The sequence below is a fragment of the Psittacula echo genome, assembly GCF_963264785.1.
Source record: "Psittacula echo genome assembly, chromosome: 2".
Classification (NCBI taxonomy): Eukaryota; Metazoa; Chordata; class Aves; order Psittaciformes; family Psittacidae; genus Psittacula; species Psittacula echo.
In genome coordinates, this window is record NC_137737.1 from 14,546,632 (window position 1) to 14,569,229 (window position 22,598).

The 22,598-nt window shown below is 40.7% G+C and overlaps 1 protein-coding gene across 1 annotated transcript in view; it reads right to left on the reverse strand.

Moving 5' to 3' along the window:
- Positions 1–6,064: 6,064 nt before the first annotated feature.
- Positions 6,065–22,598, reverse strand: part of NPSR1 (neuropeptide S receptor 1) — a gene marked incomplete at both ends in the record, with an annotated part of 55,661 nt that continues 39,127 nt past the window's right edge. Inside the window, 7 exons of the mRNA XM_080610691.1 lie at positions 6,065–6,158; positions 6,278–6,458; positions 8,409–8,498; positions 8,931–9,007; positions 16,619–16,820; positions 21,076–21,169; positions 21,466–21,569. Of these exons, the coding sequence (XP_080466817.1) occupies positions 6,065–6,158; positions 6,278–6,458; positions 8,409–8,498; positions 8,931–9,007; positions 16,619–16,820; positions 21,076–21,169; positions 21,466–21,569 (842 nt within the window). The remainder of the gene's footprint in view (positions 6,159–6,277; positions 6,459–8,408; positions 8,499–8,930; positions 9,008–16,618; positions 16,821–21,075; positions 21,170–21,465; positions 21,570–22,598) is intronic.

The window sequence follows — 22,598 nt, forward strand, 5'->3', positions numbered from 1 at the left end:
GCTGTTGGAGGTGTTCTGATCCAAACAACTGAATACTGGTTTAGTACCTGGATGTATAGCCCCGGGATTTAAGCTTTCTCAAAAATAACGGTTTGTTGCAGGAGTTTGTTTGACAATAAATATTTCCAGATGAGACTATACCGTGTCCCATGGAAATAACCATGTTAACAGCCCAATTTTTAGGGGATGTTCAGGTAATTGCCAAGTATTCCTGAAAAAGTGATGGCATTTGATTTTCCTCTATGAATTATCCTACATCCGTGGCATTTTATAAACACCACAATTCTGAGTCTCCTTTAAATTATTATCAAAACTTTCCACCTACCTTACATCTATACAAATTGGTAATCCTTCTGTCTAGGTGTTTAAAACCTCTCTTGGAGTAATCCTTCTCTCCCAAATGAGGCCATTAAACCGTGGGCTTCAGATGGGACTTGGTGATATTTTCCTACTTCATCACTTTAAACTCCTTTCTTACTCTATGGTAGCTTCATAAAGTAGCTTTTAGTATGATCAAGGGAGTCTGACTTCTCTTTCACTTTCTGTGTAATGCGTTTAAGGAACTCAAATCCTTTAAGTCAAGGACAATTTATTAATTTATGGCTACAGGAATTTTCCCCTTTGGCATTAATCTGTAGTGCCCAGGAGGTGCAGCTTTCCAGTCACGCAAAGCATAAATGTGTGTCTGATGACAGGCTCTCAATCACTTCTTTGTAAAGCCATGAGCCCATGTGAAGATAGTAGTGTGGCTACTCGTGAGCGGACCCACGTTGTCTGCAAGCTGCCAGCATGGCTGTAGGCTGCTGCTCCAACATGAGGTTGTTGTGTGAGACCAGACAGTGTGAGTCTTAGTCAGAGAGGAGAGAGGATTATGCTTCAAACAGAAATCCTTGTATAATTCCGCTATCATCAGTATTGCTCTCAACCTGAAAGCCTGAACACAAGCAAAAGGGGCAGCTGCTGCCTTGTACTCTTCTGAAACCTGTGATGCGAGTTGGTAGGGCAGGGATGGGGAGAGCATGCTCATGCCTATAAGTTCATTCACTTTTCCAGCTCCATCAGCTTCATGTAAGAAGATATTATCTCTCCAAATAAATGTTCACCTTCCCATTGCGCCATTGCAAAAGACATGACCGTCAGCATGATTCAAAATGAAAGGAACCAGCTCTTGGTCCCCTTGAAAAACTTGCACAGAAAGTCTTGCCTTGCCTTACCTTTAGATCTCAATAATCAGCCACAGCACAAACTGAGAGGACTCTTTTATAATGAGGAAGTTTGCTCCTGAACAATGCAATAAGGTCTGGGCAGGCTGATTATTGTGTCTGCTGCATTTATTCATGGTGAGAATATTCCAGGGGACAGGGTTTGTTACAGATTTATTGTGTGTTTTAAGTAGTTCAGTCCATCCTTTTCCTATTGACATCCTTGTATTAACAGACAGCAGAAGTACTCCTTTTCAACTTTCCATTTTACCAGCCCCAACAAGCCAAAATCTCAGGCTGCACTTTACCATGATCTTTCTATCTCTTGCTTTGCACAGAGTGGTCTCAACAGAGGGCAACAGTGACACTAGCGCAGCCTTAGCTCTTCTGACAAATTCATCACCATGTCCATGTTGGGATCATATTAGCCCCCCGACCCTCCTGGCCTCGTTGTCAGCAAGAAGACATCATCTGGCCAATGAACATACTCAAGGCTTTCTTCTGTTCAGATATTTCCAGCTGATGAGCTCCCATTGTATAGCAGGATTTCTCATACTTGCTGCAATTGATTATTAGCACCCAGCATGGTGCATTTCACCTCATTTCTGCTGCTTGGGTTCTCAAGATCATGCAGTTCTTTCTGTGTGATGCCTCAGACTCTCTTCATTTTTGCTGCATTTATTAAAGCTGCTTAATTTTAGCCTATTTTCATTTGGCTTGCTCAAGTTTAAATCAACAGGTAAGCTTCTAAGTAGGTACCACTATAACCAACCCAGCCAGAGGAATCGGCAAAGCCTATTTTAAAGTCATGCCTGCGCTTGTATGCCTACCCCTTTATGCCTGTATTTTATGCATACTTAGAATAAGATGCCATCAAACATGACAAAAGATTATCCAATGAGCCATTCAGCTATAATGCTTACCTAAATTGAACGCTGTGTAAAATAAATTACAGTTTACCAAAGAACTTGAAACATACTTTACCTTACACTAAAAATTGCATTTACTCCCCAAATCAGTCATGCTTCCCAAGGCTGATGAATTAAATCACTGCTCCTGTAAGCATCAGGCTTTGGGTTGGAAGGTAAAGACAGCAAGCTTCTGCAGTGGTTTATTTTTATCTGTGGAGTCATTCCTCTCTTGAAAGAAGGCACTTGTGCCCATAGCATATATATACTTTTTGATGTGCTTTCTGCAATTTCTTCCTCTTGTATTTGTTCTGTTTCCATCAAGTGTTTCTGAAGAGTACATGCATTGCGAGGGGTAAGGTGAAGTGACAAGTAGTGTGATGCCTTCTGGGTTCTTGTCTGAAACAAATCAGCACAAGCACAAGGTAGAACTTTCTGTATGAACACAGAACTAGGCAACTTGCTGGCAAGTGTATTCCTTGTAAAGAGAGTGCCAAGAGACTATTCCTAGTTATTGCAGGTCAGAGTTACCCCAAAGCATTCATATCTTGAGAAATTCTCTGCCAAAGTCACTTTGAAAATGTTCTTTTCAGTTGAGTCATCTGTTCCTGTGTTTCACGTAGAGGTCTGTGGTTTGAGAGATTATTTTTTCCCATTTCCTGCATCTTGCAGTGTCAAGAAAATATAAAATTTGAATAGACATAAATCTTTCTGGTATTCAAATGCCAGGGCTTGATCTAGAAAAGCACTGGGCTTACTTTTGCTGCTTCTGCTTACGTGTCCTTCTTAGAGACTGCTATCAGTAGGGGTCTGATACTTGCAATAGCCAGTACTCTAAAAACCTGTTGTGTCAAGTCCACTTCTGTAACGACATTTATGTGCCTGATTCCAACTAAGACTATTCATAGTTAAATGTCTAGGTAACTTGTAGACTATGGGCCTTCATGAATGAAGTCTTAGAGGTGTGTGAATTCAAATCATCCTGCATCATATCTAAAGGTCTAATTATTTTCCCATGAAAGATATCTTCCAAAAAACCCCTTCCAAACCTACAACCAACCAGGCAGGGTTTTCCTTTTGTTTTGACTGATAATAATATAATAAGAATTAAAACTATTATATTATTATGTTATTATTATATTTATTATTATTATTATTAGATGATTTAGAGGTCTGCACCTTTAAATGCTTGGTCAGCAGCATGCAGGAGGATGCAAAATGCTTTTGTTTTGCTATTCTTCCATGGTTGCAATGTGGAATAATTCCACTGCATTATTAGAGTATTCCTGCCCAGATATTTGGATGCTTAATTTTTGCTGTCTTGCATTAGTTTTTTTCAAAAAAATAAAAAAATAAAAAAGGAGACAGAAATGTCAAAGGCAAAATCAAGATGAAAGAGAAAACAGTGCTTTACACTTCTAGCAACAGATGGAAATCTGGACTAAGAGAACTGAACTTTAAATTACATGAAAAATTGTTCAAGAGCAAGTTAAACAGCTTTCTCATTCAGGCTTTATTTGAAACTGTCACAGAAAGCACACATTTTCTATTCCCTTGAATTAATATGTAATTTTGAAAAGTATCCTAGTCCTATGCTGTTTGATGTGACTTCTCTGAAGGATGAGATTCTGATTCATGCTTCCTGGGATTCTATAATCAGACAGGACTTTATTATCGTGGAGAATTTTATGTCCCAATAGTCATGCATACAAATATTTCTGGCTGCTTTGGGAATGTCAGAAGTATCTCACAGATGCATCTTGAAGTGTTAAAGCTGATGAAAAACACAGTTTTTCATGGACTGTCATGAAAGAAAAAGCTGGGTACCCTCTTCATGTTGCATTCGGAATCTCTTTGTAGGTGTGGGCTCTTCTTGTACCAACTCTGTCACTGTTAAGCAACAGCCGACAGATGTAGAGCAAGTTGCAGATGCAGAAAAGGAATGAGAAACCTACTGAAGTTAGATGAAATTCCCTAAATCTCTCTCATGGGAGACGGGAAAACTCAGCTTTTTTCTGTTTCTTTACAAGAAAAGTTTTAGGGAGTATGAAAAGATAATAAAATGCCATCTCCTGCACAGGAGGAAAGCAGGATAGAAGAGAGAAATCATTTCTGTGTTTAAGCGTTTGGAAGGGATACAGGTGAAAATGGTGTGAGGCCATTTAAACTGAAAAATCCTCATATGAGGAAGGGCATCACAGTCACGTCCAGAGGAAAAAGGATATGAGGAACATGTAAATGGTACATAATAAGATAATGAATGACATGAGAAGACTGTTTCTTTGCAAATAAATGGATAATGGCTTCATTTAAGGCCGGAGTCTTACACTTACTCATGCATATGTCTAATTTAGATGACATAAGTGATGTCATGACCCCAGTGAAGAATATGCAAATTTTAGTGGGATTGAGTCATGTTAAATTTGCAAATCAAAGTATTGCTCAGAAATGTTATCTCATTTCCAGGTAGTAAGGCTGCAAATTTCATTAATTGTCCAACACTGGTTATCCATTGTATATGCATCAGATGAAAAAGTTAACAACCAAAATCTGTGTCACTATGAGGCTTAAGCTGAGCAGCCTACTTTTGGGAAAGTTAAAACATACCCACACCGAAGTGTTGTCTAGTTCTTATATACAGTCTATCCAAGGTGGCTGCTGTAAAAGCTGGTGCAGATTCATGGTTTTAATTAAGCAGCCACCAAAATTTAGGCATAATAGAACTTCAAGTAATAAAAAGAGATACCTTATTTGTTTTCCAGAGAACATAAAAGCACCATGGTTTTATGTATCTCCTACTTAGGAAAAGATATCTTTGTAATCTAGGTAATTATAAATAATTTTTATTCAGTTTTCGTTTTGCAGAGAACAAACTCACGGCAAAGAATCATCATAATAAAAACCCCATTTAATCTGACTCCACTTAAGTAATAAACGATATTTTTGGAAACAAACATACTTGCCATACAGCTGGTTACAGTGTATTATCGTACAAGCACTTTAAGCTGCCTTGCAGTATAATGAGCACTGAGGTCAATATCACCCACCCATCCACTGAACCTGGGTGAGCACATTTCTCCTTACACTTGAGAACAGTGGGATGGGAGAATACCCCAAGGGCTGGGGGAAAGGGATGCCCAACTGCTTTGGTGCCATGCAGGGGAGCTCTGCCTCACTCCTCGTGCTTTATGGACACCTACAATGAGCTCTTAAGACTGGGCCATAAACAAATAATTTTTCTTAAATGTAATTTGAGTTTTATAGTTTCACTCAGGTCTTTTTCTACCTCTGAGGTTGTATAAAGATGTGTGTAGTTCCCTGCGTAATTTAAGCAACATGGATGATTTCCACAGGGCAAGAGTCAGAGAAGTGCTGCTGTGTGGATGGAGAGATTGACCTGTGCTGACAATGTGCCTCATGTAGGAGCTCCCCCATAAGGTCCCCAAAAGACCACTCTAATTACATAGAATGATGGTGGTGTCTTCTTGTTGGTAAAGGGCCCACGTTTCCATTTTAAGCAGGGTCCCTGCTCTGTAATTAGTTGTGAGTACTCTTTATCAGTTATATGAGCCAGATGGTAGTGTAGATGGCTTTTAGTGACTCCTGAAAAATAGAGAAGACTCTGAGTAGACATCATTTACATGGGTTTTATTTTTTGCAATTTGGAGTGTGTATATATATATATATGTATATACATATATTACAGCTTGCTTAAAAACAGAGGGCAAAGATGAACCCCTGCAATATTGGCATGCAAACCCCTCACACTGAGTTTGGCACTGGCAGCATGCAATTGATGAAGCTGCATTGGTGATCCCAAATATGTGTGCTGCTCAACAGCAGCACGGTGCAAGCTCTTGTCACTCAATGTCCATCTCCGATGCAAGGGACTCAAGGGGAATTCTGCTTTCCTCAGGACAGGTCCCAGTGTGGCTTTGTGGAGCATTGTCTGTGCTAGATGTATTCTGGTTTGGACACGACCTGCATCTCCTGCCCTCCATCGCTCTTATCCCGGGAAGTTCCGCCCAGCCTTCGAGTTCTTCTTTCCCTAAAGAAAACAAGGAATGGTTAGGATTAAACCAGGCAAAAATAGTTTTTGTATGAACTGTGTTTATGTGTTCCTTCCCTTCTTAGGGGAAAGTCAGAGTGACATTAAAGGAGCATTACTCAAAAGGGGGGCAGAGGCGGTTGCTGAAGAGGCAGTAGATGAGAGGGTTGATGGCACTGTTCAAGGCTGGCAGGTTCTGGATGATCACAGATGCGTAGAAGCGCTCTTTGGTCTCAGGGAGTATCTTGAAGTTGTCCAGGATATCAAAAAGAAAGTAAGGGCTCCAACAGAGAACAAATGCTGCAAGACAGACAGAGAGAGGAACAGCTTGACATTAGATAGTTGAGCTATTTAGAGAGGTAATCACGCACGCATAGAGAGACTGCCATAACACACAAATATTTGTTCATGCAAAAAAAAAAAAAAAATCATCTTTCCTTATTCAGGGTCTTATTTAAGAGAATAGTTATTAGATTGTGCCTTTATTTGTCTTTATTTTTATTTAATGCCCATAAAATACATTATGTGTGCTCCTCTAAGTGTTTAGAGTGCTCCCTCTAGACATATCAAGACACTTTTGAACACTACACAACACATAAAGGGTAAATAGGTAGCCAGTTAAAACATCATCAGTTATAGTGAAGTGCTCTTTTAATGGTCCCCTGAGTGAGCAGCCAATCTAAATGTACACACCACCAAAGTGCTTCTCCGTGACAGCACTGCTGTCACAGCCACCTATTAAAACAGAGCCTCTTAGACTTCCAGGAGCGAGGAATGACACCCTTTCACACCACATTATGGCAGACCAATGTATCATTTGGCAGTGGTAGAAAGAAAAAGGCCACAGATCTATCTTTATTTGCAGGCATAGGGAATGAATCTGTCCCTCACAAATTTCTATGCATTCTCCTTTCGTAAAGGCTTTTCACTCAAGGTTTACACAGAAAAGCTGGGACAGGCAGTGCAGTCAACTCAGCTCGAAGTACCTGGTTTGCAGATGTACAGTCATCTGTGAAGTCAGACATGTCCAAACGGGACAGCAGAGTGACCCTGTGCTGGTTTTCTTGTCATGTTGATCAGGTTTTTTTGTCTTGGCAGTTAGCTGAGCACTCACTCAATGTGCAAGGAAGAGGTAAGTCCCTCTCCTGCTCTCTAGAGTAAGCAAACTGGCAGTGTCTATGCACAGACACCAGCAAAGTTACAATGAGCAGTGTCAGTGCATGGATCATAGCACTGACTATGCAGAACTTGGAGTGGCTTTAAAGAAATCCGTGAGTGTTAGGTGCATAGATCTGCTTCCACATCAAGAGGTGGTGGGTGCCTAATATTATCAAGGTCCTTTGAAAAAATGAGCATCCAGGTCAGCTCTTAACATTCGATGGCATTGCAATTGTATTTGTTTCTGGGCAAAGCTTTCTCTGATTGCCATGCAGAAAAGGCCAGACACAGAGAAGTTGTTCTTGGGCTTCTGAACAGCATGAGTCAGACTGGCCTCTCCCCTGTCTCACTGAACAGCGAGCTAAGCACCTTAGCAGTAACTATTACCACAATATCATCCAATCTGAATTTTGTGTGTCCTCGGAAAGAGGAGAGATCTCTTTTTCAGTGGTAGGGGATGGCTGTCAGCCCTCAGGAATAAATAGCTTCGGTCGCCTTCCTGCCTGTTTCTGGCAGCTAATCACAAGCCCTGTGTGACGCTGCCTTTATTTATCCAGATAGAATGTCAGCCTCCTGATTCCGTGAGGATAATGTCGTCTCCCTGGGAGATGGAGGACTCCTGCGCTGAGTCATCTGCTGCCTGGTCAGGAAAGGGGAGCTCATCCTTTCCACCTCAGCAGGCAATGCACCCCTCGCCTCTCCTTCCTGTTCCTTGCACCACCCCAACACCTAACATACCATACACAATTTCTAAGTCTAAAAGACAACTCAGTTGCCAAGTATTTTGGCAGCCTGAATGGGAAGATGACCCCTTTGTTCCTTTTAGGCAATATCCCTCCTTTACTTTCTTTATACATGTGAAAGGTTATGCTTATAACCTCATTTGAGGCTTATGTCAGATGCCTAAAATAGGATCTTATCAGCCAGAGGAGAGGGGAAGGACAAGGTCAGAAGGCAAGAGGGGGGTCAAGGTAAAGCTCCTCTGAGACATCTCCTGCACTTTATGTGCTGATGATGGAAGGAGCTGAGGAAAAGCAGCTTCCAGATGTCAGCATCCTCCCTAGCTACCAGCTGTGAGGGGCTTTCACTTACCAAGGATAATTACAATGCTGTATTTGATCGCTTTCACCTTCGCCTTGGATATGAACCCACGACTGGTGCAGCCAGCAGAGGTTTTGCCACCTGGGAAAAGAGCAGCTTGGTTAGTAAAAGAGCTTTCTGTACCCAGGAATTTCTGATCTTGACCAAAATCCGGACTTGCAAGGGCATGTGAAAAGACAGCAAAAGTGTAGGTGTGAGTATATTCTAGGAGAAAATACTATGGAAATGGGCCAAGTTCTAGGAATAGGGATTCTAGTTCTAGAATAAAGATTTTTTGTTTTTTAATTATTTTCTCACAGATGTTTTCTTTTGTTTTGCTAAAGGGGATTTAGTGTTGGAGAAAAGAAGGCAAACAGTGCAGAAAAGAGTTACAGGTGAGCAATTACAGAAACCCCATTTTCACTGCAGTGATGGGGACCCAGTGCAACACTCCATGTCCAGGCATACCCAGATTTGGGGAGACTTGCCGTATTTGAATCACAAGGCTGGAGACACATGTGTGCCGAGACTCACCAGGGCAGGTCGATATGATGACAGCCTGAGCTTTGCTCTTCATCCAGATGGTTCGAATCACGATTGAGTATATGACACTACAGAAGAGAAAGAGTCATTGGTATTATGAGGCACAGTAAATTTAACTGACACCCCAGTCATTCATGCTCTATGAATACAGTTATCTATGTGTAAGGAATAGAGGTGATAGGACTGCATGGGACTGCAGAGCAGATCTGAAGAGTTTTCAGGATGGGAATTGTTATTATTGTCCTGGCATTGTAGATGTCAAATCTGAGGCTTGGAAGAATGCAGTGATTTGGCCAAGATCTCACAGGCAAGAGGTTATTGGAGATTTTGAGCTAGCTGAAGCCAAATCTCCCTGGGGACCAGCACTAGGACACTATCTCTGGCAAAGTGAAAGCAAGAGGAAGGACCAGATTTTGATGCGTGTACACTTCTGTTTTGCTGTTACTTTGTGAGTAGGAAGCTGACAAATAAAATGGTACCCTGGGAAATTTGACAGGGGCAAGATCCATGAGAAATGCAATTGAATACCTTGGTGCTCACTTTAGGGCCCCAAGGTCCTGGGATGAAAATCAAAGACAGAAGTGTCAGGTAGCTGGGAAGAGTTAGATGATTCCAAACCAGGTCCATCACAATTTCCATATTTAGAAGGGAATATACATACACTCTTAATAGGAAAGATGCAAAGTTCCCTAGTCCACAATGACCTTGGATAGTTACGACCTTTCCCTAGGAGATAGCAAACATGGAATTCAATTTATTTAATATAGAATTAGTAAAAATAATTATTTCAAGCTGAGGAGCTGTTTGAACCCATGTCCTGGATAAGGAGGTTAGGATGAGGAGGTTACCTTTTCAGCATTTTACATTAAAAAAATAGGAGGCCTTTTCTTCTTCCAGCATATGTAATGTGCAGCTAAAATCACTAAGCAACAGCATCCTTTTGACTGGTGTTTTCCTTTTTAGTTTGCTAAGGAAGACAAAAATAATTTCAGGATATTTCAACTAATGTACTCAGGTTGACGTGTTTTCCTAATGTGAAAACCAAGCATCACAACAGAAATCGTCCTTGTGTGCTGTTTGTAATATACTGCAGCATTTTGGGGGGCCTGGGGCAGCCTGACTATTAATTGCCATAAACCTTAGTGATGACTCTGTGAAAAAGGTGCAACTAGAGAGATTACTTCAGGGTGTTTTATAGAGACAAAAATGTGTCTTACTGTCATGTGGTTTATTTTTGCTATCAGAAGAGACATTCTTATTAGAGCTTTCAGACTGATATAGGAGTCTTTCTTACAGCACCCTCAACTAATAGACACACTTGCAAAGACAGTATTTGTGTGCCTTGGAGGTTTTCCTTCTGCATAAGTTTGAGCCATTTGGTTTCCAGTCTCAGTAGGTGAGAGCTGGAAATACAACTTGCAGTGTGGGCTGTGCAGTGGAGTGGTAGTGTACTTGCCCTGTGAGGGTTTTGTATGCATCTGCTGCGGCCTCCAGCTTGCCCTCCTTAACCCCTTCAAAGGTCCAGCATGGCTCCCGGCTGACTTAAACATTCTCCTTTTATCTCCTGTCCTTTCAAGAACCTGTTTATTTATCAGCTAGTGCGCTTCAGAGTCCCTTTGCACTTTGTACCGACAACAGTGGAAAAGTCACGTATTGTTTCTCTTTTGACTGCTCCAATGAAGTAGAATGCATTATAACGATAATTGTTGTCATCTCCAGAAATATCCAGCCAGCTCTTTAAAGTCCTGTTTCTATTTTCTCCCTAGCCTGATGCCTCCAGCCTGACCTTTTTATTTGCAGACCTGCATGTGCCCAGTAGGACACATTCAGAGCTGCCTAAGCGTCAGGACAAAGCAGATTAACTCATAGTCAAAGCAGCCAGACTCCCTACTTCCAGCCAAGTGCCACAGGGACTGAGTTGTGAAGTCAGGCTCCTCACTTTCTTTCCCTCCAGCTCCAAGAATCCTGTCTTCTTGGCTGCAAAGTCTTATAGGAGCATCCCTTTCACCAGATGCAGTTATAGTGGCTGTCTTCTTCAGCTGGCATTTCACATATGAGCTTACATGCTGTTTCATTTAAATCCTTCATTTTTAAAAGTCTGGAGAAAGTTTAATTCCTGGTTTAATCCAGTAGCTTCTAACGTGCTGCCAACATAGTGGATTTCTAGTGGTGTTTTTGCCTCTGTTCATCTTTCTATTCTCTATAGCTGGATCCCTCCTTCCTTATCAGGAGGGGACCAGAGGAGGTATAAAGCTGCTCGGGGTGGGTGTCAGGAAAGATGAGCCACTTGTCATCCTAGGAACACTTGCCAGGGACTGTTTTGCCAGCTACAATTATGCCTTTATGCTTTGATCTCTCTGACTCCAGATCTTATTAGTGCCTAATCTTTTTTCTTTAACCTAGCTATGCTGGCATGGAGCTAAGAAACTGGAGTTTCCATAAATACGCCACCCAAAGCTTAAGATGATAAAAGGCATCTGTGTGTGTCTTTCAAAGCCACAACAATAAAAAGAGAGCCCTTATGGAACAGAAGTTGTGTTTTTCTCACAAGGGAAAAGCAGTTATGGTTTTTTACAGAACACATTTATAGCTTCTTTCTTTCTATAAAAGGCAGCTGGAGGAGGACATGGTGGTTTGTGACATCTCAGAAGGTGGGAAGAAATTCCCACTTGATGGAAAATGAAGTGGCAGATGAGCAAGGAGTAGCAGGGGACAGATGACAACTGGTATTCAGTTGGACAGGAGAGTGTTCGGCAGTGGTCTGCACCATTCTGACCGTATCATAAAGCCTGTTTCCTTCCTTTCAGTATCAAGCTGCTTGGCCTCCACTGCCAAGATGTAAAAGCACAGCATACATATTGCCACAAACCTCCTTTTCCAACACATGTAACATGCACGTGTGCTGTATGCTCATCTCCACTGAAAGCACAGGGAGATGTGATGTACAGTTCGTTAGGTCCAGATGTCAGGTTTATTTGTAAGTGCATAGAGCCCTTGCTGGGGATTTCTGGGGCTATATAAACACATGCTGTAATTACTTTAATGCATACTATTATATTGAAATACTATATGAGTTGTTGTGGCCCCTTGTCTGCAGGCAAGAAATTAATGAAGGGAAAGAGCAAGCCTAAGTGTAGTAGTCAAACCTGGATGGAAAGATAATCCAAGCCCTTTTGAGAAGGAGCTGCTCAGGATTTGAAGACCACAGGATAGAAAGGACATGCTGTTGATCTAAAAATGCAGGGATTTTTCTAGCGCTGATAAATGCAGATCTGGAGAGGTGGCAGGAAAATACAAGAATATGGTTCAGACTATGGATGAATCTCAGCAAATGAAATTCTGTGCACCTCTAAAACAATTTAGCTTGGTAACTTGATCCAAATTCCAAAGGACTAAGATGCATGTTCATTGTAGCATGTTATTAGTTAATGATGTTTTTTAATATGGCTCCATTGGTAATTACAGCATTCTTTATGCATGTAAATAACTGACTTATGGTTAGTCATACAAATGTTAACATGAATAGTCCCACTCCATCTTCATTTGTAATTCATAGATTGTTTTAGATCTGGAAAATACAATGTCTCCTGGAAAAGCTACGTATTGATATTAACAATCACATGAGTTATTGATCTGCCCATTCTTTAAAAATAGATTTTAATATATTTTTAAATAAAGGATTGCATTATGATATTGTCCCACCCGGCCTTAGTATTTGCTAGTAAAATGGGCCTTTACCATGGCAAAAAGTGCACTTAAGCCCCCTGCTAATGGCTTGTATTTATCATCCAGCATTGCCTATTGTTCCTTGTACTTTATTTGTGTGAAGTGATGCAGCTGTGTTATTTTATGGTAGCTAATTTGCAGTACTATTTATCCAAAGACAAAAGGCATATTTAGCTTCATCTAAAGAAACCATTGTAAGCATGTGTAATGGCTAAGTGAATAGATGGGCAGATATTAGAACATATGTGCAAGATCTAAGTTTTTCTATTTAGAAATGGAAATTGCAGGCAAAAATGATCATGCTCACTTAATCAAGTTCAAAAAATTACCTTTGGCATTTTTGCTAATAGTATTTTTATTCCCTTTATTTGATTGAATTCAGACAAATACCTTCTATTAAATCTATTTTTTATTTCATTGCAATGTCCTGGGTTTAGTTCCATATTTTTCCTTTGAGCTGCCTCTGGTTTTTCTCATCTAATTATTTTTCTGCTGCTCCGAAGCAAATGTTCTCTTTGGAGTTTTGATTTTAAACAGCAGATGGATATTCTGTGATTCAAGAGAACTTCTGCAATTCTTTTTTTTATATACATAAATTTGGAATTATATTAGATAAGTGCCTGTGTGTTACATTTATCAGGTTAAAATATAAAAAATATGTTTGATAGTTGTGAATAACAGATAAAAAGACTGAATTTCTGGATACTCAAGTGCCAGCATATAATTTTGGTTTGGCACACAGTAGTGATACAGAACAGAAACCCAGTAGCTCTCCTGTGTCCCTGTCACAGGACCTGAGGGGCCCAAGTCCATATATTGGCAGGAGAGCAGTCTGTAATCATGATTTGGGCTGTATTTAACCTCTGTTCAGCAATGCTCTGGAGGTATTCAACTATCACAGATACCTTCTGAGCTTTGCTTGGCATATCTTAGCATAGGAGAAATGGCTTTGGTTGTAGCTGATGACACTTGTCCCAGAATAAAAGAGAAATAATTACTGCAGGTTGCCTAGTTAAATTTTCTGAATTTTCTGGGTTTTGATAAGTTGACAGTATCAACTGCAGAAGAAGTGTTGGATTAGTCTAAACAAAAGGGAAGAACAGGACAAACTAAGCATTGTAAAGAAGAACCTGATGTAGGATCTGTGGCTCTTCCTGGGTGCCACTGAGTGGGGAGCTTTTACACAAAAAGAACAAATATTCTCCCCTTTTCTCAGCTCGCACAGATAACCACATTCTAGGGTTAAAAATCCAATCACAGCTTTTCATTCTCTTTCCATTATTCAGGTCTTGTTTGTTTGTATTATAATCAGATAAATAGCTCACCACAAAATCACAGGCTGTTTGGTAACTAATCGCTGATTCTCCAGTTGTGAAGGAGTGGTGGGAACAGATATCCTGAGTATTTACATCTTTCAGGGCTGTTGCAGTTTTGTTTCTAGATTGCCTTTTATATATACATTACCTGTCAAAAGTCTGCCGGCAAGAGCATAGGAGCATTTGTCTCAGTGTATGCTGAAACTAGCAATGTGCTTGGGCAGGCAATGGGCAACACTCTGCCCTGTGGCTCCAAGGCCAGTGTTACAAATTCCTGTCCTGCCATAAACTTCTCTGGTGAAAGTCGCTTAAAGTTAAAGCCATAAAAAAATTTAGGATGCTTTATTCATGTCTCAGCTGTCAGGGCAATCTCATGAGATGCCGGTTTCATGCCTTTCTCCTCATTTCTTCATTGCCTTCTTGCTTCTGGGGATTTATTGTAAAGCAAGTCACAGAGCTGATCAAGTCTGAATATCTTCCTTTGGCAGGGAGGGAGGGGAGCATAATGTCACCAGCTCTAAAAAATGTGCCGTTATGTAGCTTGCCTTTTCTGACCAAACAAGTATATATGCCACGTGGAAAAGAGGGGCTGACCTGCAAATAGGAAGCAGGTGAATCTGTAAGTTTGAGTGTGAAAGAGCTGCTTCACACACCTGTGGGACCTCATCTAGTTGAAGATGTCCTTGCTCATTGCAGAGGGGTTGGACTAGATGATTTTTGAAGGTCACTTCCAATCTTAAAATATTCTATGATTCTGTGATAACTGGACAGGCTATTGGTCTTTTTCCTAAAACACTTCAAATGCTGCCTAGAATATCCTGATTGCTAGCTACTTGAGAAAACTCATGACAAAACTCCTGTCATAGAAACAGCAAGCCTCGAAGTTTTCTGTTCTATTTCTTTTCACAGTTAAGTTACTTTTTGTCTCTTCTCTGTGTATTCATTCTGTTTGCTGCTAGTGCTGGGCTGCAGATCCACCCACAGTTTTATTTACATGTTCCCAAGAATATTTCTTGCTTTATTTAAAACTAGGCTGGCTTTAAGAGATAGGAGAATATACAAAGAGAAGTGATCCTGTCTAGGAAGAGCAATTGGGCAACCTGGGACTAGTTTTTCCCTATTGCTATAATGTCCTTTCTTTAAGGAGAATTTTTCATTATTTTCTTGTTATATCTGTGCATTCTGACACACACAAAGAAATGGAAAGTTTGGAAATTGATGTGTTGTGAGCAAAGTATAAAGATTGCCCCTTCTCTCTAGGGAGCAACACAGCTCAGTGTTGAATCTGTATCAGAAAGTCATAGAATCTCAGACTGCTTTGGGTTGGAAGAGACCTTAAAGCTCATCCAGTTCCAAGCCCGTGCCATGGACATGGACACCTTTCACCAGACAAGGTTGCTCCAAGCCCTGTCCAACCTGTCAGCTAGACGAGTTCAAGCACCACATGCTTCATTAGGAGCTGCAGAGCCTACTATCTGTGATTAAACAGTAAGAAACTTCAAAGCACAACTCAACTAGATAGGAGCTAAAACTGCAACATGACCTTTACTATTTAGCTTATGTAGCCTTGTCCTAGAAAAGATAAACCCCCACCCACTCTTATTTGGTGTGCTAACTCAGATAAGAGACTCATGGCTCATCACCTGCTGGAAAAGCAGATGGAACAAGAAAGATATCCAAGGGATATGCAAACACAGCTCCATTCTCACAGCCTTAACAGCACGTCACCATATTATGGGTAAAAGGAGGAGTCTCAGCAAGTCTTTGCCACTAAGAAGAAAGGAACACCAAGCAATCCTACTGTAACCTTGCTACTGAAAGAGAATAAAAGGGAAAGAAAGGAAAGGGCTCAGAGAACAAGTTACTGCCACTGGCAGCCTTTCAAGCCAGTTAAGAAGCCTCACTCCCCTTCCACATCTGTTTTTGACTGCTCCTTTTGTATTGGTACTCCTCATGGCTGGATAATTTTTGTTTAACAGCAGCTAATGGCAGTACCCCAGAGGGAGGCAATAACATTCACTGATCACTAAGCACAGCCTGGGATATTGGCAGACCTCAGTTTACAACTGATTCTGCAGAGGATCATGTTTGTGATTTTAGGCAAACCAGTCTCCAATATTTGCAGCCCAGGTTTCCCATTCCAGAATGGGAAGGATTTTATTTGCCTGTATTTTAGGAGTTGTTGGCAGCTTCAGACGCTTGGAGATTTCTTTCCCATCCTGGTGAAGAAACACTCTCCTAGTACTAGGAAGCTTGAGAGCACTTACAGCTAATTTTAATTTAATTAGCGTGGAGTGTGGTTTTCCTGTTCTTTTATTAAAATTACATTTTGTCATAATAACTAGACATTCATCCTGGGTTTTTAAAGATACGTTTCATGCCTGAAGCTCGGAGATAAGTGGACACACTTTAGAGATTCAGTCCTTTCTTTCAGAGATAATGTTTCTGGCTAATAACACTGCATGGAGAACATGCAGAGCAAGTACAGTGACCTGTACATTATCTGATAAAAAACAAAGCAGCTGTAAGGCAGGTGTGGAAATGAAATCATAATGAATGAGTAGAAATTAAAGCATTAAGATGGTTGCACACTTGACAGCTTTCACTGCATGCTTGCTGACTGTGGTTCAGGCTTACCTGATAATGATCAAAGGAATGAAGTACACCAGGAAAGCCACCACTGTCATGTAGGGTATCCAGTAGGAGTCATCAGGCCAGAGAGCCCAGCACTGCACTTCCCCATTGGAGAGCTGCCGTTTCCCAAAAATAATCAGAGTTGGTATGGAAAACAGGAAAGAGAGGCTCCAGGCCACTCCAATGAGAACTTTCGCCTGTCTTTCTGTGCAACAGAATCAAACAGATAGTGTTAATGTGGGCACGCCTGGCCCTGTGTAGCAATACTGATAGAAAGGCAGGAAGCAGGAGGGAACTGGATGAAGAAAGGGAATTTGGGGCTGATGCTGAAAAGACTGCAAAGAAGAATGGAGATTTAATCTCTTTCACATGATAGTCATGTTGTTACGGGCTTGTATTTTGCATGTTTTCTTTAAAGATGCTCAGGGACCCTTGAATCTGAAAACGCTATGGGAAGACACTTGTCAGGGACAGCAAGTCAGAAACAAGAGATGTAAATGATTCCTCTGTGCCAGCAAGACATCATGAATGAATGCAAAGGAATTCAGGCCTGCCCTACTGCACACTCTTACCATGTCACAACAAAATGAAGGTCAGTAGGACAGAGAGATAGAAAACAAGGAGCCCTTATGCTACAGATGACAGGGTAAGGGTTACTTAAAGCATAAACTAGGTTGGAGCATACTGGATGTACTGATGGGGGAAATGTCCTCCTTAGAATGGAAATTAAACATTTTGATGTACCTTGAAGTAACAACCTATCGGGAAAGAGAAAACGCTTCAGTTTAGAATTGAAACAAAACTGCACAACCAGTTGCAACTTTACTGCCCCAAAGAAACATGGCTCTGACGAGCATGGGAATCTCCTGCAGTTCTCTGCATCATGGCAGAGGCCAAACCCAGCTCCTGTTGATGGTCATATGTCTAAGCCTTGTTAAGGGTGGACTGCTAACAATGAGACAGGGCAGATGCTGGTGCTCAAGTGCTCAGCCCTGTTTTACCTGCCACAACAGACATCTACTAGGAGATCCTGCTGGTCCTCACAGTGAAGAACAGGAGATGAAAGATCCCAAAACACTTGGCAAGTTAGGGCTCCTGCTTCCCCTTGACTTCTGGCCTTCTCTGCTGCCACATGGGAAAATTCATGGGAAACTAAATGATGCCTGGTGGCACCAAGGGGGTTTTGTACAAATCAATAAGTTGGAGCTGACAGCTCCGAGGCTTTCATTTTCACAAATGTACATCTTCCAGCTCAAATCCAGATAGCTGTAGCCAAAAAATGCGAGGGAAAAGGGCTGATTTGTAGGGTATCAGTGATTTCAGCAGCAGTTATTCCTCCTGAGTCAGGTTGCGAGAGAAACAGATGGAGACAAGTTTTTTGATCTGGGAAGCTTTGGTGCTGAAATACTTTATTGTCCTACAAAATACCCAAAGTTGTGTGTGAAATAGAAAATCACTTTAAATTATGCATATCAAGGCAAGTGTCTTTCCTCCTTGAAGCTCAAAGAGCAATACGAAAGCATGTGGGCGAAACATTCAAAAAGCAATTTTATGCTTTATAAAACATCAGTTGCAAATATTCACTTATCTTGCTCATTTTCAAATGTTACCCACGTTCAACAAAATACAATCTTGCTAATCTAGGGCTTAAGGGAACTCTGATGACATCTACATAAGTGAGATGGTTAGATTAAGTCTATAAATATTGCATAGGCAGAGGAGAGCTGTAAAGTTTCCCAAAGCATAACAAAAACTTAGCAGAAGGAATATTAAGACTGTCACAAAATGTTTCCTGACAGAAAGGACTTTTTGGTTGTGAGATAGCTACTTAAACTACATACATACAAGCCTCAGAGGGGCCCACTTGTGTATTTCTAAGGAGAAAAGATTATACTTGGATAATATGCTTTCTTTTTGCACTGTAGGACAATTTGGAGAGAAGTGGTCAATTTGAGTTGGGCAAGAGTGGCATCAGTGCTGAACCCAGGACAACAGGGCACTGATAGCACCTAGGTAAGCAGCTTTTTGTTTTATCAGGCTAATCTTAATTGCCTACCTTGCAAGCAGAGGGGTTTTTTATGTTGTTTTCTTGTAAATGCTCTAATATGCTCTAAATGCCAGCAAATCATATAACTAGAGCTGTGTCAATTATAAATGGAATCAAATAAATGACAGCTTTGAAATACGATGTTCTATTCAACCAGTTTCAATATTTTCCTTTAAAAAAAAGTTGCTCTTTAAATGGAAAGTTTTTCACCCAGAAGCTCACTGATCTGATGGACTTCAGTGTCATCTGCAGCTCAAAGTCAGGCAGGGGACAGTTTACACCTATTTGGGTTTTGTCTTTTACTTAAGCACTTCTGTTGTTGCTTAGTTTGTGTACTGTTTGCAAGTACCTTTTCAACATGGTGAAATATTCATAACATCTCTTCTGCTGTAACTTCTCAGGCTTTTTCTTTTTGATCTTTACTTATTTGCTTTTCAGTGACCCCTTTGGTTATTGAATCAGGTGCCTCATACAGCAGAAGCGTTAGGATTAGAATGTAGAATTCTTCCACATCTACACTTTCTGTAGTCATTTATGTGCTCACAAAGTAAACAGAAAATACTGAACTGTTGAAGTTTGTTTTCTTAGAAGCCATGCAAAGTATAGCTCATGGCACCTAAAAAAACCCCAACAACCCAAACTGTATTGTTTGACGTTTTAAAAGCAAAAAGTTGTTTGGTTTATTTTTGGTTTTGGTTTGGTTTTCCCCCAAAATGGTGTTTCAAGGCTACATCGAAACATCATTTTTAAAATGGGAAAGGAGAAACAACTCTCTTGTTTCTTGCTTGAAGCATTTTGAGAGATGAGTTTTGCAATTTGGAACAAAATTAGCTACAGGTTGACTCAGAACTGTTGTTAAAGTTTCTCTGTGTCATCACCAATGACAAAGTTTTGTAGTTCTCTTTGTTCTCTGTACGCAGAACAGCTAAGAGGGCATTTCAAAAGCCCGTGACACCTCTGTTAGGGATAGCTGGGTGCAAAAGCTATGTATGTTCCAGGAAGTTGCTATGGTAAATATACCTCTCTAGATACTTCTTTTGGATTTACAGCTGCTTCCTTTTTCCCTTTGAACATGGTCTTTGCTTGTCCCACCAGTGTGTAGCCAGCTGTTGCCAGAGCCATGTGGGCTTTGTCAGCGTTATCTCTGCTCATGACCTGCTGCTCTGCTGCCCCTCAGCTGAGTGCAACGTCTGCTCTTTCCAATCTTTCAGAAATTCTTTATGGTATAGGCATAGGAAATGGGGAAAAGAAAGGGAACATCTATATAGTATAGGTATAGGGAATGAGACTGAATTAAAAAAAGGTTTTTATAAAGATTTGAGGTGGTTGGTGGGGGTTTCATGTCCAACTTCAAAGTGCTTTGCACAGATTAACCACCAAATTCTTTACTAAGCCCAGGCAGTAGCTGCTTCTCCTGTACCACGTATGGAGATGTCGGTTGCTCTGTCACACAGCTCGTCCTCCCCAGCCTGGTGCAGCATCAGCAGGAGCTGCAGAGTGCTTCATGCCCCCCAAATGCCACTGAGAAAACCTTGATCTCCATCTCCCCTTTCTGAAAAATCAGCCCGTACCCTGGGGAATATGAGGCTAAATTTCACAGAAGTATTTGAAACTTTCAGGCCTTAAATCTGCCAAAGCTCACCACTGCCTCAGCTGTGATGGATTCATAGGTTTTTAAGGCCAGAAAGGACCATTAATCTGATCCCCTGAATAGAGCAGGCTGGCAAAAGCCATCATTACTCCAAAACAAGAATGATATTTGCATATGATTAAAGTGGTTCTTCCAGACCTCATGGTTCTCATAAGCATTGCCCTTCCTCCCCCAGTTATTTCTGTTTATTCACTCAGTGCAGCATACTTAATGTCTTACTTTGGCTCTGTGGGAAAGAAATCATGTTCTTTAAATTGTACTGCTAAGCTGCCAGCATATATTTGAGTGCTGTAAAAATAACAAATAGAATACATTCCAAGAAACAATAGATATCCAGACTTATATGCTATAGCTTTTGAAGTTCTATCAAACTATTGCATGAATTCTCAGTACTACACTCTCAATCCAAGTTATTTTTAAATGTGAATAAACAGACAATATACTTGTTGCAGCTCCTAGAGTGAGTCTAGTAAGAGGGATAGCCTTGCCCACAATAACCTTCTAAAAATGCTAGAAGATAATGAAAACCTCTATAGTTTTTAAAATGACATTTCATTCTTTGCTAACACAATACTTACAAAAACTGTGAAGGGCTTAATAAATCTTGAAACCACAGCTACTTTGCCATTTAGAAAACTGTACCTGAGTCCAAATGTTGCTGTAGCAGGAATGAATAATTCATGGCAAAAAGGTTACAAATTTTGAAGCAAAAATCTACCCAATAATATCAATAACAATAGCAAAGTGCAGAAATTCTCCTACCTCCTTGCAAGAACTTCATTGGGTAAACTATGGCATGATACCGGTCTATGCTTAGTGACACGAGGACATAAGTAGAGGCATATAGAAGGACCACCTGGGGCAGAAGGTATATGAGACAGCAGCTGAGACATTTATTGCAGAAAACAATGTCACCAAGAACACTGAACTAGGGATGTTTGAAAACTTTTAGTGAAAATAAAAGGAAAGAGCAATAAAAAAGCCCTCAATGTATTTTCACCTTCATCTTGTCCACAAAGATTTAATATGCTTTAATTAAATTGTTTTGACTTTAAATGAACACTTTCAGCATTTAGCACTTCTGATGCGAGCCAAATGTCTACACAAAGCTGCACATGCTTGGGCATACATGGGAACATGAGGTTTCTATACCTGGAAGTAGCGAACAACTCTGCAAACGATATCAGGAGCCATGAAATCTCCAGTGTAGCGCCAAATGATGTCAGTCATTATGTTTATGAGTCCTGTGAATGAATCTGCAAAGAAAATTAATTGAAGTAGCATTAAAAGAACCAAACACATGACTGCAGAAGAGCCACAGAGGCACATATGACCCTCAGGTTGTACCAGCTCACCCAGTCTTGAGGGCAGCCACACCATGACTGGTTACTCCAAGATACTAGAGCACCTGGGGAAACCTCAGAAAACACTTGGAGTTCTGTTTGTTCATTTTCTTCTCTTAATTTAACACAAATCCATTCAGACAGGACAAGATCCCTCTAAGCATCAGAGCCCACAGTGGGTTACTCATGAGCAGGACTTGCCAATGCCCTCTGGGCAGCGGTTCAGCTGGCTGGTTGGATGTGCTGCACCCCTAAAGTGCCTTTTTCTCTCTGTTCCTTATAAAGGGATGTGAGGTGACCATCTGAGATGGCCACATCAGCCCTAGACTGGATGCAGGTCCTGGTCTATACCCACATCTATACCAAAGACGCCTAAAATGAACAAAAATCAATTCCTCCTCAAATAACAATTTGCTTTTTGGAAGTAGAGCTGCATAAAAAAGTCATCTATGGGTGTTAAGCCCACATACACTTAAACATTTCAGGCTTGTCCATGAGGGATGTGGAGGCTACTGCCTGGTGGGCTTGATCCTGTTGCCTGCTAAAAGCCCCCAGTTTTTCCATGGAGTATTGATAAAATACAGCATTGGAGAAGCTGTAGGTTAGTGTCTAAGTGCATCAGCTTGATCCCAGCTGTGCCAAATATTGAACTATTTAATGTCTTTGTATCCTTGTCTTTTCTTTCACTATAAAAAGAAATATGTCTCCTGTGAAAATCCCGGGGGGGATATCCAAATGCTACTTCTTTGTCAGAATTTTATTCACAAACTTAATTACTTAACAGCTAACCCTGCCTTGTCAGCTTAAATTTAACCTACTTCTGCATGTACCCTTGCATTCACCAACATAAATACACCTCAGGCCATCTTTTTTTTTTTTTTTTTTTGGTAGGAAAATCTAAGGAGATGTTCCAGCCTTTGTTCTGCTTCTTATGGAACAAGT